This window comes from Vombatus ursinus, unplaced genomic scaffold (assembly GCF_900497805.2).
Source record: "Vombatus ursinus unplaced genomic scaffold, bare-nosed wombat genome assembly UNPS02014773.1, whole genome shotgun sequence".
NCBI lineage: Eukaryota > Metazoa > Chordata > Mammalia > Diprotodontia > Vombatidae > Vombatus > Vombatus ursinus.
In genome coordinates, this window is record NW_020954551.1 from 39,285,496 (window position 1) to 39,301,774 (window position 16,279).

A 16,279-nucleotide genomic window follows, 5' to 3' on the forward strand; every position below is an offset into this window, starting at 1 on the left:
CCCTAGAGAAAAATGCACACAACCCAGGGTTGAATAAAGGGGCACCTTTGTTTTTAACAAGGAGACTAAAAATGAGACATAAGGAAAATTCCTCATAACTGGTTTCACATTCTCCTTACTGACAACTCAGTCAGGGAATTTAATTAATAGGTACATATTATTGTTGACTGTAGATAGAATTCGAAATGTACAGGGTGTTTCAATAAAATGGATACACACTTTAGTAACCAATCTTTTGTAAGAATATTGAAGCATGTGTCTTAAAGAAGCCAATGTTTAAAATATTTTCCATCACCTCCTAGTTAGAATCTCAGAGAACATTCAGTCTGGCACACATGTGCTTTACCCTGGAACACTTTAGGGATATTTCAGTGTTCCAAAAGAGTCATGATTTCATCAGCATGAGGACACCTTCACCAATGTAAGTCATATCCTGGGTATGTGTGGTCTTAATGAGTGAGCATGACCAGAGTAATTCATGGTCTGATGGCTAGCTTTCTGATGAGAAGAATGTGTTTAGTGAGGCTGGTCCCAAGCTGAGTTCATATTAAAAACTATTCTAGCTCAGTAGGGTCTGGTAGAGTTGATGTCCCATTGAGAACTCCCTGCCACAAGATGTACCAACAGAGCTTTAACTAGGGTGGGGCAAACAGGACTTTGCAATAGGATGCCAAATATAGGAGGCACTGTTAATCAGTTAAAACAGAAAGCTGCCCATGGCAATGATACCCTGCCCACACCCAATGTGAGCTGCTTCCTGATCTCACTCATAGTGTCCCATACTCTCTACCCTGGAGGTCTTTGGGTCTCTATCTCTCTACCTTGTGATGATGTCCCACCACCCTCTTCAAAGGAATTTCTCTTTTAAAATTAATTTCAGAGTATATTTGTCCCAGGCAATTTTAGTACTGTTTGTCCCAGGGACTAAAATTACTAGTCCCTGTTCTGGGCATCAAAGTAGGCCTTCAGTGGTCTACTTTGTCATCCTCTTCATCCTACTCATGGATACCTCAGACATAATTATCATGGAACCATGAAACACATATTATAGTTCAGTTTCAAGTTCATGACTCCATTGCTTTCATGTCTTCAGCCATATCCTTCATTTTTCAAACAATAAAATCTCAAGAATATTTCTGATATTTTTTTTAGACAATTGGGGTTAAGTGACTTGCCCAGGGTCACACAGCTAATCAACTCTTTTTTTACCCACCTTGTAGACAGTATAACCATGTGGCACATCCCCAAGACCAATAGCCCCTTACTCTATGACAGTCTGAATGACAATGTTTACATTTCCATGTGTATTTGCAAGGTGTAGTAGAAAGAGGGATGGACTGGGAATTAAGAAACCTGGGTCTTAGCCTTGACTTCACCAAAAACATGACTTTGACCAAATCATCACTCCTTTCTGGGGGAAATGCATGTTTAGTCCTCTATGAAATGAAGACGCTAGACTAAATGATTTCTAAAGTTCCTTCTGGCTCCAACATTCTATGTTCTACTGTTCTGGATTCTAAGTTTACTTCTAGAATTGATATCATATGCTCTAGGGTCCCTCCCAATTATAATAGTCTGTGTTCTGAGGCCCTATCCAGTTTTGACCTATATTCTAAAGCCCCTTAAAGCTCTGGTATTCTATGTTCTAAGGCCCCTTCCAGCTCTGACATTTTATGTTCTAACGTCCCTTCCAGTTCTGATGTTCTATGTTCTGAGGCCCCTTTCAGCTCTGACATCCTGTGTTCTAAGGCTCCTTCCAGCCTTGACATTCTATAAGTCTAAATCACATTGTGAATACATTTTATTGAAACACTCAGAATTTGTGTGTCTGGTCAAAGGCCACCATTTTCTATTACATCCTTTCTGTTATTGAGTTGCTGGAGACTTACTATGTAGTTGCCATTTTTTCTCACCCTGTCTGTATCCTCTGTGTTTTTCTCTCTCTCTTCTCAGGTGTTCTGTGTCTCAGCTCTCAGCCCTGTCTCATCCGCCCTTGTACTAACCAGTCTCTGAAGCTCCTGGTTCACCCATAATGCATCATTTTTTTTCCTTTTCACTTCTCTATTTCACCAAAAAACGTCTTCCCAAACCTCCAGTGTTCCTTCAGGCATATTTTTGTTTTTTTTTTTTCCCTCTCGAACTTGACATTGCTACACCAACTTCAGGCATCCTCTGAAGGGGCTGGTTGCCCTGGTAGTAAATGCATGAAGGTTTTGTATTTGGGACTCCCTTGCCTGATGAAAAGTTCATGTTGTTTGCTTTTGTATATGAAGACTCCTCAAGTCTCTGCTTTGCTGGCGGTCCCCGCGAGCTAGGCTTTCTGGCTTCCGTCCTCCCCGAGAAGAACAAGCGCTGACAATCTTTGGTTCCTACGTTACAACAGATTCCCCGGCCGCCACAATGGCCCGGAGCCCGCTCACGAGGATAATTTTTGGCGTGTTTTTGGAGAAGCTCTGGAGGACTTGGAAACATGCGGCCAGTCTGAGCTTCTGAGGGAGATTGAGGTAAGTCAATGCCTTCAGTGGTTGGCATTAGAGGGCTGAAAGGTGATGGGCTCTTGATCAACCTGAGGCCTCTGGGGAAGATTTGATAGGTTAGTACACATCACAGGCAAGTAGGTACTGCACAGCGCCATGGAAAGAATACTGGAAAGGATGGTGGAAGGGAGCACAGATAAGCAGGACAGCTTTGAAAGTTGTATGTTGGATGTTTTATATGGCAGAAAAGTCAGGGAAATTTGTATCTGAGGTCCCTTCTTGCTCTACATCTAGTATCTTAAGAACCTCTGGAGATGAGGATGAAGAAATGGTCATGCAATGCATCTGGTGATTAAGATGTTATTGGTGAACCTCAGGAAAGCTATTTCAATTGTGTAAGAGAGATAAGCATGAGGTGGTATGGAATAACATTCTCAAAAGAAAGACAAGCAATATATGACAGATTCACAATTTCATATACAGTCCTCTCCTTCTGTCTTGGAAGTATTCATTTTATTTGGTATTTGTTGACACCAATAAATAAATATAACCAATATATAATACCAACAAATAAATGAATAAAAATAAGATAAAATGGTAAAAAAGAAAGAAGATTGGAACTGGAACCCAGAAGACCTGGATTTGCATCCTAGCTACCTGTGGGACATTGGATCTTAGGATCATTGGATCACAGACACAGAGTTAGAAGGTACTTTAGGAGGTCATCCAATCTAACACTATGGGTTTGTCCTGGGGGATCAGTATTACACACACACACACACACACACACACACACACGCACACACACACACACACTGAGAATCGTAGGATTTAAAACAAGAAAAAACCTCAGTGGCCCTCTAATCCAACCCCCTCATTTTATAGATGAGGTATCTGCAGCCCAAGGAGTTTATGACTTGCCTCCAGGTCTCATAGGTAGTAAAAGGCAAAGACTGGATTCAAATTGTGTGTTTCCATACACAGTCCACTTCTGTACTTAACCTGTTTGGGCCCCAGTTTTGTTCTCTGTGAAATGAGGAATTCTGGCTTAGATGATCTCTCAGGATAAGTCATTTCCACTTTTAAAACCTAAGATGGTGGACATGTATGTATATGTGTGTGTGTGTGCACACGTGTGTGTGTGTGTGTGTGTGTGTGTGTGTGTGTGTAATATTCCTCTTCAGAGATCCATAAAACTAAAGAGTAAACACATTCATACCACAAATACACTTTAGGTAGAAGTAATTTGATCTGCTAAATTTTATATGGACATATCAGAACTTAGGTTTTCTCCCAAATGTCATGACCCTTGGGAAGTAATCCATAGACTGACCATGCTTGAGGCACAGAAGGAACTCCTGTTATGGGGCAACCTCTCAGAACCTTCAAAGGCTACAGTGTGGTAGAGTGGCTAATGAGCTGGCTTTGGGATTGGAGGATCTAGGTTTGATTCCTACCTCTGACTTACGTCCTGTATGATTTTCAGCAAATCTCTCCACATCTCCGGACATCAGTTGTGATGCATGTATAAAATGAGCGTGCTGAAATAGCTGATCTCCAAGGTCCTTACCAGTTCTAAATCTTATGATCCTTATAATCCAGTGGTAACAAATCTTGGCCCTTAGAGAGTGGATTTATTTTTTTCAGAGACCCAAATTCATTCAGGGCTAAATCTTGTGACTAAGGTAGAGGGTCCAGTTGGGGAATCCTAATTTTGGTCCAAGAAAGGTATGACTATAAATCAATGACACTATATTTTTGGGAGGAGGGAATTTTAAATTGGTCCTGAGGGCAATTACCAATGGTTGTGGTGACAGAATCTTCCTTCATCCTCCATATCAAGTTAAAGATCAACATGTACAGTTTGCATAATGGGGGTGGTGATACATGACAGACCCATGACAGCTAAAAGGGGGTAAGGTAATAAATTTCATTTCTGGGATAAGTTGGTGATTTTGCGTTGGGTTATGTTGAGTTTGAGGTGACTACAAGTCATCCAAGAGGAGATGCCCCAAAAGAAAGTTGGAAATACAAGGCTGATGGACAGGATCAGAGACCCAGATTTGGAACCATCTGCCAATGGAGAATGTTGAAAGCATGAAAATAGAGAATGTTTTCAAAAGAAAGCATGTCAAGAGAGAGAAGAGCAGAATGTTAGTGTAACTTTGAAGGAGCACCCACATTTAGGGGATAAGTAGAAGATGAGATGTTAAAGAAAACAGAGGAGTGGTCATTAGTGTAGGAAGAGAACCAAGAGGGAAGGAAGTGACATGGAAGCCAAGGAAAAAGTGAGTTTCAAGACTGAGGACTGGGCTCAGTGAATAGAGTGCTGGACCTGGAGTCAGGAAGACTGAGTTCAAGTACAGCCTCTCATTTACCAGATGTGTGATCCTGGGCAAATCACTTAGCCTCTAAGAACCTCAGTTTCCTCATCTGAAAAATAGGGATTATATTTTTACTACTGCTTTATAAAGTTGTTAAGGATAAAGAGGCTTGTAACCTTAAGACTATGCATAAATGAGAATTATTATTATTATATTCTACTTGGGGAAATAACACATATTTATTGTTGTTGTTCAGTCGTTTCAGTCATGTCTGACTCTTCATGACCCCATTTAGGGTTTTCTTGGCAGAAATGCTAGACTGGCATGTCATTTCCTTCCCCAGCCCACTTTACAAAACTGAGGCAAACAGAGTTACATGAGTTGGCCAGGGTCACACAGCTAGTAAGTGTCTGAGGCCAGATTTGAACTCACAAAGATGAGTTTTCCTGACTCCAAGCCCAGTGCTCTATCTACTGTACCACCTAGCTGCTCCAACACATGTATTAGAGGCCAGTTAAGTGTGTTAGGCACACTACATAGCAATAGGAGTTCAAAGATGAGGGACAGCAGTGTAGGCTGGAGTAGTCAGAGAATGTTTCGAGGGGGAGGGGGGGATGTCAGGTGGGTCATGGCAGATGGCTAGGATTTGGATGAGAACAGGATAGCAATAGAGACTAGACCTATGATTCCCTTTGTATAAAGAACTCCCAGATGGCGAAACTCTTCTCTACCAATGTGAGGCGGCATCTTCCCTACTGCTTATTGTCCATGTCCAAGGTCAAAGAATCAGAATGTGTCAGAGGTGGGGGCCAACTCAGGTAACTTCTTGGATCTAAGACCAGTTCTCTATTCACTAAGCCATGATGCATCTCATGGTGAGAACTAGCTTCACAGCAATTCAGCCTGAGGCTCCTGCCCAGGCTGTAGCCCTCTGGGCACTAGCTCATCAGGGTTATTTGGGGATGGAGGCTATGCTGAGGCTCAAAAAGCCACATGGCAGAATGGCGCCAAGGCTTAGATGAGATCTGTGAATCATCTTCTCTAGGCTACTGCAAGTCACATTATCAACTCCTCTGGGACCCTACTTGTGGCCAAGAGAAGGGGAGATGAGGCACCCTTGGACTCCCCTATGTCCCATCCAGACTCTCATTCCCTGAGGCCCTTGACTTGCCAAGGAAGGTTAAATAGTGACAATAGTTTAAAGAGCCCTTCTTCAGGGGTATAGCTACATTTTGAATTCACAGATTATTGAAACTGGAAGGGACCTTTGGGAATATCTAGTCTAATCCTTTATCCTAGAGATGAGCAAACAGAATCTAAGTGACAGCCAGGTTGCCCAATGGTTAGAGCATGGGACTTTGAATCAGGAGGACCTGGGTTCAAATCTTTCCTCAGACACTCACTAGCTGTGTGATGCTGGGCAAGTCATTTAAATTCTCTGTGACTCGGTTTTTTTTATCTGTAAAAAGGGGATAACAACAGCACCTACTTCACAGGGTTGTCACAGGGATCAAGTAAGGTAGCATGTGTGATATGCTTTACAACCCTTAAAAGACTATATAAATGCTAGTTATTGTGATTGTTGTTGTCCAAGGTCTCCTATGTAGTAAGAAACAGAACCAGAATTCAATCCCAGGTGTCCCTGTGCCCAGTCCATTGGTCTTTCCACCACATCATAATTTCATCATTCCCTTACTTATGGGGTGAAAATCCTGAAAGACCTAAATGAATGAAACTCTAGTGGCAGAATGTGGCAGGCACTCAGAGACAGGGCTCATTGGGCAGAGGGGCTTTCCTAGTGGTCGCTCAAGCACAACACTCAGTACCAAATACTCTGAGTATTTATTAGACCAGGTCTGAATCCTGGTCCACCAGAATTTCTAGTGTAAATATGTCTGAATTTGTCCTCCTTATCTAGGACTTCAAACACAGAATGGGGGAGCAGGAATGGATATCATTTAGTCCAACCCCATAATTTTACAGAAGTAGAAATTGACTCCTAGAAAGGTGATTTGCCTAAGGTCACACAACTGTTGAGTATGTTGAGTGTCCAGCACAAGGACCTTAACCTTGTACTCTACCTATTAAGGATCCCTCGTTTTATCCAAAGAACCCCACCTTCCCATTCCTGCCTAGTCCTCAGATGTATTTTGCCCTTTCTGGGTCTATCCCAGTGCAGCCATTTACACTATTCCAATATCACTTGCGTAATTCTCTTCCTCTCTACAGGCTTCCATCATGACAGGGAATGTGCACAGCCTGGGTCTAGACAGCAGCCCTATGACCTTGGACCCATCATCAGGGTCAACTGGACAAAGCCCCTGGTGGAAACAAACCTTCCAGCAGAGGAACCAGGATCCAAGTGAGGGCCATGTGGGCCCTACCAAGACAGCTGAGGAAGGCTTGAAAATGCAGACAGTCAAGGAGGAGATGCTGGAAATCATGTCACCGACTCCTCTCGAATTATACAAAGTGAGTATCTGGTCCTGGTACAGAGTCATCAGCTACTGAGGTGACACAATAGGTAGACCGCTGGACCTGGGATTAGGGAGACCCGAGTTCAAATCAGATACGTCCTAGCTGTGTGACCCTGGGCAAGTCATTTAACCTCAGTCTGCCTCAGTTTCCTCATCTGTAAAATTGGAATAATAATAACACCTACCTCCAAGACTTGTTGTGATGGTCAAATGAGATAATTGTGAAGCACTTTGCAAACCTTAAAGTGCTATACTAATGCTAGCTGTTACTATTATTATTATTATTATTATTATTAGTTGCTGTTGTTGTTATCTGAGTTTAAACTCCAACCAGGTCTTCTATGGAATGCTCTGAAGAGTGAAAAAAGAGATGAGGATAGAATGGGGTGGGAATTAAGAAATCACTACCACCAAGTAAAACAGCCAATGGCCCCTAAGATAGAAGAGGAGGCTAACACATTGGATGACAGAGTCAGGGTCTGAACCAATCTCAGTAGACTAGAACACAAGGCCAAATCTAATAAGATAAAATTTAATAGGAATAAATGTAAAGTCCTACACTGGTGTTTAAAAAAACTCAATATCCCAAATACGAATTGAAAGAGGTATGATTAGATAGGAGTTCATCTGAAAAAGACCTTGGAATTTTAGTTGACTGTAATTTCAGCATGAGTCAAGGAGAAGGGGAAGAGCATTCATTAAGTGTTATTATTATCCACATTTGAGATGGAAAAAAAGCATTTATTAAGTGCTATTATTATCCACATTTTAGTGTTGGGGAAACTGAGGAAAACAGAGGTTGACTTGCCCAGGTTCACACAGTTCAGTGTTTAAGGTTCAATTTGAACTCAGGCCTTCCTAACACCAGGGTCAATACTCCATCCACTGCATCACCTACTAGCTTCATATGGAGGCCAAAAAAAAGTACTGCCTAATATAAAGCTGAAATGAGCCATGGCACCCATATCTAGGGAGGGGATCGTCCTATACGCTATACTATACTGTACGCTGTCCTGGTCAAACCATCTCTAAAGTATTGTTTCCTCTTCAAGGAATAATATTATAGGAAGGAGATTGTTGAGTTGGTGAGCCATGAGAGGAGGGCCTCCAGGATGGTGAAGGGCCCCCTAATCATGTCATATGAGAATCACCCAAAGAAAGTGAGAGAACTTAGCCCAAGGAAGAGAAGCGGAAAGCGTGATAGCTATCTTCAAGTACATGGAAGGCAGTGATATGGAATAGGGTATTAGACCAACTTCTGCTTGGCTCTAGAGGGCAGAATCAGGATCAGTGGGTAAAAGTGGCAGAAATGTAGACTTGCTATGATGAAAACCTTCCTAAAATTAAGATGATCCAAGAGGGAAATGGCTGCCTCAGGAGTGACAGGGGTCCTTGTTTCTGGAGGTCTTCAGGCAGTTTGAATGAAAGTGAAAGTGGTCTCTTGTTAGGTATGTCAGAGAGGGGCTTCTTGCTCAGGTATGAGTTAGGTTAGGTGGCCTCTGAAGCTTTGTCCGTCTCTGAGATTCTGTAACTCTGGACCTTCCCATGTGCTTTTCCCAGTTCTAGAGACAGAGAAATATAAAGCACGGTTCTTTATCTTGAGGGTACCTCCAGCCTGGTTGGAGAAATAGGCCTTACTCATGTGAAACAGAGAACATTAGCACACACTTATGACAAATGACAAATGAGACAGTAAGTCTTATAGGAGAACGAAGAATAGTCATAGTGTAATGATGAGAGAAATGGATTTGCCATGAAAAGAACTGAGTTCAAATCCCAGCCTCCCATATGCTTCCTGGGCAAGTCATTTAACTTCATGGGCCTCAGTTTCCTTGTCTGTAAAATGAGTGAGCTGGACTAGGTGATCAGATGAGACATATACAAAGTACTCTGCAGACCTTCACGTATGATATAAAGTTGTTTTTAATCTCTAAGGCCCCTTCCAGGTTTAAATCTCACAGGCTAGCACAGTTCAAGAAGGCTTCCTAGAGGAAGAAGGGTTTGAGTGAGCATTAAAGGTTGGGTAGGATTTGGACAGGTGACAAATATTCTTGTGAGGGGGTGGGATATGAGCGTAACAGCATCCAAGCACCACAACTGAAGAACATGGCACCATTTCTCCTCCTTTCTAGACCCATCTCAGCTATCATGCGGGGGCAGGGGGAAAATTAGAGAAGGGATTTTGCCAAACTCTAAATCCCAACAGGGAATGCTGACCTAGGTGGGAAAGGAATGACCTGGGGCCTAAAGGAAAGAGGGAAATAATTCTATTTTCTATAGACATAACTGCCTGTCTTTATTATATTTATTAGCTTATGAATAAAACTATGTCCCCAGCCTTATGAGCCCATGTGCTTATAAGGGGCACCTGGTGTCTAGGATTGGACGCTAAAAGATATTGAAGTTTCCACATCATCCCAAAGTGTATCCAGGTTCTTCACATCAGGAAGGAGACTCTGATACAAAGGTTCTATTTGGGAGGGGGAGGAAAGGAAGGAGGATCTTCCAGGATTTAATTGCTGCATAAGGGGTACCAGCGCTGCACCACCTGCAAACAACAAGGAAGACAAACCTAAGGACCATTAAACTTAATTGTACTGGAGGATGAGGAGTGAGCCATGATAGCTGCTCACTAGGAGATGATATTTCTCTATTGATATGGGGGAGGGGTTTGGGACTAGATTACCTTTAGAAATACTCTTTGGACTTTTGGGGTGGGTGTAACATGCTGAGGAAGGGAAGCCAATGCAGCTGCTGCCTTACCTAAGTAGAGTCCTCCCAGGTCCCTAAGCAAATAGAGTAAGTACATGTGGGGAAGGGGAGATCTGGAAGCTGATTACCAGCCCCAACTCTTGGTGAAAGACCAATAATGAGATCTTTCACGAAGAAGAAAGGATGGTCATGCAGAATGGGACGGGACCACTGAGGTGTGAGACTTCCTTCTTCTTTGGTCAGTGATTTGGTGTCCCCAGGGGAATGGGTTGAGAGACTGGAAGAGTCCATGAGGCACACTTTGAAACTAAAAAGGACCCCTTCCTGAACAAAGTTGCCTTTAGTCTGTCCTATACACTTGGCTGGCTAGGGAAGACTTTGGACCATGACTAGAACACCGCTACAGAGAGCTTACAAAATGGATTTGTACTGTATCTAGAAAAAACTGAGGTACCTGTTTGAAAGCCTCAGGGAACCACCTACCTTTGATGTCTGTTGTGCTATAAGGAAGACCTGCTAGAATTGTACTCTAGTATTTCCCAGTACCTATTCAGGGGGGACAGAGAGCCCTGGAGACATTCATGATAAATTTCTTACTACTTCCCAAGAGAAGGGTGAGAAGGTCTTCACTTTTGTACAAAGACTAGAGAAAACGTTGAAGAAAGCAGTGATCAAAGGTGTGGTGGCTGGCCCACCTGCTCAAGACAAATACACATGTTGTTATTACAGCAGCTGTGACTGGCTAAAGATGGGTAACAGCTCCCCCAAAATCTACCTGGTTAGGAGTATAGATTCAAAAGTGGAAAAGGGAAATTAGAGGTCATATGAGCCAATCCTCTTATTCTACAGATAGGTAAACTGAGGCCAGAAGAAACAAAATGACCTGCCCAAGGTCATGCAAGTTGCAAAGAGCAAGGCTTGAATTTGGACCCAGTTCCTGTGATTTATATTTGTTAATCTTTCTACAACACCACAGTTAGGGTATATACAGTCAGAGGGTTGTTAAAAGCCATGGGATTCAGCACAGTTGAGCCCTGAGTGATCCACTAAGGTGTAGATAAGCAAGCCCAAAACTGAGGTTGACCAAGACAAAGCAGGTATCATTGAACATGTGTGAGTCATGACCATTGTCCTTTAGATTGTCGTCCAGTTACAGCCACGCTTAAGGACCAAGGAAGTTCAGGGTCAGGGGGCATGGAAACCTCTTCTGAGAATGGTACCAAAAAAGCTCACATGAAGGGGCAGACAGAAAAGACATGTTCCAGCAAATCTGTCATTGCTTCTCCTTCTTTGTTATTAGTTTTCTTTTTTTGTTATTAACTTGTTTTGTTGTTCAGTTGTTTTTAGTTGTGTTCTACTTTTCATGGCCCCATTTGGGGTTTTCTTGGCAAAGATACTGGAGTGGGTTTGCCATTTCCTTCTCCAACTCTTTTCTGTGCATTTAGAAAAGTTTTATGAATGCTCTTTTATTATCTATTCCCCCCAAGTAAGAAGTCTCTCTTTGTAGTAAATTTGTATAATCCAGGAAAACAGTTCAACACAATAGCCGTGTCTGAGAATAAAGATCTCACTCTGCATCTCGATTCCTTTAACTCTCTGTCAAGCAATGGGAGGTCTAACTCATCAATAGTTGCAAAGTCACCATTTGAAGTCACCATTGCTTATGGCTTGGATCAGAGTTCTGAGCTCTTTCAATGTTGTTTTTCTTCATGTTATGGCTGTTGTCATCACGTACATTGTTTACCTGGCTCTCCCCATTTCACTTTGAGTCAGTACATACAAGTCTTCCTATGTTTCCCAAAATCCATCATATTTGTCATTTTTTATGATGTTATAATATCCCATTACATTTATATAGCACAATTCATTTAGTTATTCTCCAAATGATGAGGACCTGTTTTGTTCCCTGTTCTTAGCTACAACAAAAAAAGCTGTTATAAATATCCTTGCACATATGGGTCCTTTACTGGGTAAAAGGGTAAGCACAGCTTAGAAACTGGAGGTATAGTTCCTATTTGTTTTCTAAGATGGTGGAACAAATTCATAGCTCCATCAACAGTGCATCTGTGCCAATTCTCTCACAATCCCACTATCAATTGTTATTTTCCTCTCTTATAACTTTTGCCAATATGTTGAGAGTAAAGTGTGGAACCCCAGAGTTGATTTAATTTTCATTTCTCTAATTGTTAGTGATTTACATAATTTTTCAAAATATGGCTATTAACCCAATTGCCTAAAAAAATATGACTATTAAAAATATATGAAAATATAGTTTGGATTTCTTCTTTAGAGAATTGCCTGTCTCTGTCATTGATGCATTTAGCTCCTCAGAAATTGCTTTTGATCTTGTGTGTGAACATTGTATCTTTATGTGTTACAGATATTCAACTTTTAGAGGCATCAAGTAGTGTAAAGGATAGAGCCCTGGGCATGGAGTCAAGAAGCCTCAGGCACTTGTGTGTGCCCAGCTGTGTGACCCTGGGCATGTAATTTAATCTCTGTCTCCCTTAGTTTCCTCAACTGTAAAATGGGGATAATAATGGCATCTATGTACCAGTATTGTTATTATTTTTTTTTTTTTGGCTAGGCAATGGGGTTAAGTGAGTTGCCCAGGGTCACACAGCTAGTAAGTGTTTAGTTCTGAGGCCGGATTTGAACTCAGGGCCTCCTGACTCCAGGGCCGGTGCTCTATCCACTGCTGCACCTTGCTGCCGTCTCCCAGCATTATTGTAAGGATCAAATGAGACGATATTTATAAAACGCACTTAGCACAGTGCCAGGCACATCTGTTGTTTTTCAGTCGTTTCAGTCATGTCCAATCCTTTGTGACCCTATTTGGGATTTTCTTGGCAAAGATAGTGGAGTGGTTTGCCATTTCCTTCCCTGGCTCATTTTACATACAAGAAAGCTGAGACAAACAGGGTTAAATGACTTGTCCAGGGTCCCACAGCTACTAAGTGTCTGAGGCCAGATTGGAACTCAGGAAGATGAGTCTTCCTGACTCCAGGCCTGACACTCCATCTGCTGCATCACCTTGCTGCCAGGCACATAGTAGGCATTTAATAAATACTTGTGCTTTTCCCTTTTCTCCATCTTCAAGGCACAGGGGTTTAATTATACCCTACTAAACATACTGGGGACACTAGAGCCTGAACCAAGGTCTCAGTAAAGTCATCATCTGGCATTTCTAATACCACTAGGAAAGATGCCACCGACTTTACTCTTTACAGGTTGATATTTGGGCAAGAATCTTGGCTGCACATTGACCTGTGATTTTGGAGGGAGGAGAAGGTCTGGAGAACTATAGCAGTGTGTGAGCCAGTTGAAGGACCAGTTGAGAGAGGCTTACCGCCTTGTTGTGGACTTAGCCCAAAAAGGCTCAGAGAGAAACAGAGGTATAACTCCAACCCTGGAAATAGTGTCCTGCTATGAAAGCTTGACATCTCTGGAAAACACAAGCCAGTGAACTGATGGAAAGCCACCCTGAATCAAATAATTAAAAGATTGGATTGCCATGGTTCTAGTGTATGGAAAGGACTCCTACAAAGATGATACCTCAAAGCAACTTGTTATCTATAGGGGAATTAGACTCGGACAAAAAAAAAACAGAGTACAGGCAGAGTCAAAAAACTGGGCCCTGGATATAATACAATTCAAGATTTATATGAAAAGTAAATTGAGTTTGGATGTACTGTAGGAGAATGTGAAAGGCCACCTAGATGAACTCAACTTTTCATCATCAGGGGAGAACAGCTAAACCCAGAGGCAGTCTTCTTTATGTGTGTTCATTCATTCTTGATTGGAGGTCCCAATGGGACGGAGGTCACATATGGAGCTGTGGGGACAGGAGATCGAAACATTCAACCTCAATTGTCAACAGGCCCAGAACTGCATGCTGGAGGACAGCTCCTTCCTCTTCAACAGCAGATTGAAGACCAAGGATTCAGAAATGGTGATGAGCCATAACCAAGGGGCCTGGACTATCTGGCCAGTGGCCAGGCTGATGAGTAATGGCCTGGAGGAAAGGATGATGATCCATGTAGCATGCAGTTATTTGTTGGTTCAGGGCAGCATGTTGCCTTCAGGACAGAACAGCCCAATAATAACAGCATCTGGAAAGTCACCTATGTGTAACTTTACCATTTATGATCCATGAATGGCAAATAGCTGGAATCAGGCCAATACAAACTTTACTTTTCCAGTCTGACACGTACTAGTTTCGTGACCTTGGGCATGCTACCTCAGTTTCCTCTGCTGTAAAATGGGAATATTAATAGCCCCTATCTAACAGAGTTGTTGTAAAGATCAAATAAGATATTTTTGAAGCACTTAGCACAGTGCCTGGCACAGCATAGTCATTTAATAAATGCTGATTCCCTCTCCCCAGTGTAATTTGTAAGGACCACACTATTTTGACTAGGGAGAAAATGTAGCAAATGGTAGTAAATCCTGCCACTCTCTCTGGCTCTGAAGCCAGAATACCTGGGTTCAAATTTCACTTCTAATGCTGAAATGGGCAAGTCATTTGACCTCTCTGGCTCTCAGTTTCCTAGATTATAAAGCATAGTCTAGTTCTATGATCCATTGGTGTCAGCCTACTTCTTCTAGAGGCAGCTATGGACAATGCGAATGATCAAACCCAGCTGCTTTGAGGAAGAGCTAGAGGAGGGTGGCTGGGGGAAAGATCAGACTGGAGGGCACTTAGGTGAACAGAGCTACCCCACCCAAGTGCTTGGGAAGAGAATAAGTAAATGGCTGATTTACCATAAGCTTTCATGGGTTTGAAGATGGAGCATTCTAGACAAAATATCTCTGAAATTGAGGACCCTTGAACAGTACAAAATAGAAAAGCTCCCAATTCCTCCCTGTCTCCCCTTCCAATAAGCTTATTGCATGAGATCCGGGGCCATGTACAAAAGAAGGTTTTGGAACATCAAGGATTTTTTTGAACTATAAAAAATACTTAGAGGTTTTTCCCTATATAGCTGGGATTAGAGAGCTGGTCCCCTAAGAAAAGGGATACACGCTATCTACTGGAGGAGAGCTGAGCTGCAGAGATCAGCAAAGGAGAGTGAGAATGGAGTACCAGAAAGCAGGAATTACAGTAGATAGTAGTGATGGTGGAAAGGTCATCACCTACTAGGACTAGAGAACTATAAAAGAGCAATGGATAGAGGTACTTGTGTCCAGCAATGACTGACTACACCCACATCTGTGAGAGAGAACAGCAAAAGGCAAGCTTCTGGTGCTAGATTCTGAAATTGCCAGATAATCTAATGATGGGAAGTAGGTGACACAATGGATAGAGTGCTGGGCCTGAAGTCAAGAAGACTCATCTTCCTGAGTTCAAATCTGGCCTCAAGACATTTATTAGCTGTGTGACCCTGGACAAGTCACTTAACCCTGTTTGCCTCAGTTTCCTCATCTGAAAAATGAGCTGGGGAAAAAAAATGCCAAACTACTCCACTATCATTGATAAAAAAAAAACCCAAATGGGGTCATGAAGAGTCAAACACAACTGGAAAAAATGACTGAATGACAACTACATAGGGATAATAAGCCACATAAGGAAGAAGTCCCTAACATGTAACCAAGGGAGTTTCTGGCATGAGGGTTACATGAACCAACTTGTAGGGATAAAAATATGCACTTTCAATGCATATTTTCAATGCTGGAACAGAAAATTCTTATTGGGGAATAACAGGATATAAGATTGGGCACTGAAATTGAGGCCAGACAAGAAAGTACAGGAAACTTGACTTTATTCCATGGGAGACTGGGGTCATTGAAAGCTTTTGAACAGGAAGGGGAAGATGATATTTTTTTATTCAGTGCGATCCAGGAGAGAAACTCGAAATTATTGCCCCTCTTTCCTTGAAGCATTCCTCCAGGTCCTCCTATTGACCCCTGTGTTGCCACTCTCGCCTTCCTTGTAGTTGACTCTTTGGAAGGACCCAGTAAGTGAAGATTTCGGCTTCAGCGTCTCTGATGGCCTGTTGGAGAAAGGTGTCTATGTCAACATGATCCGCCCTGGTGGGCCTGCTGATCACTGTGGCCTCAAACCGTTTGACCGAGTCCTTCAGGTAATATCCCCTGGTGTGGACCCTCAGAGGCCTAGGAGGGAGTGGGTAGCAAAGCATGTATGGGAAACTACTTCTGCTACTTCTTTTTCTCCTCTTCATCTTCCTCCTCCTCTTCCTTCTCCTTCTCTCTCTTTTTTCTTTCTTTCTTTTTTTCTGTCTTCTTCTTCTTCTTCTTCTTCTTCTTCTTCTTCTTCTTCTTCTTCTTC

At 42.3% G+C, this 16,279-nt stretch overlaps 1 protein-coding gene across 1 annotated transcript in view; it reads left to right on the top strand.

The window, feature by feature from the left end:
* Positions 1–16,279, top strand: part of GRIP2 (glutamate receptor interacting protein 2) — a 407,694-nt gene that overhangs the window by 387,517 nt on the left and 3,898 nt on the right. Inside the window, exons 18-20 of the mRNA XM_027863805.1 lie at positions 2,384–2,504; positions 7,031–7,273; positions 15,927–16,073. Coding sequence (XP_027719606.1) covers positions 2,384–2,504; positions 7,031–7,273; positions 15,927–16,073 — 511 coding nt within the window. The remainder of the gene's footprint in view (positions 1–2,383; positions 2,505–7,030; positions 7,274–15,926; positions 16,074–16,279) is intronic.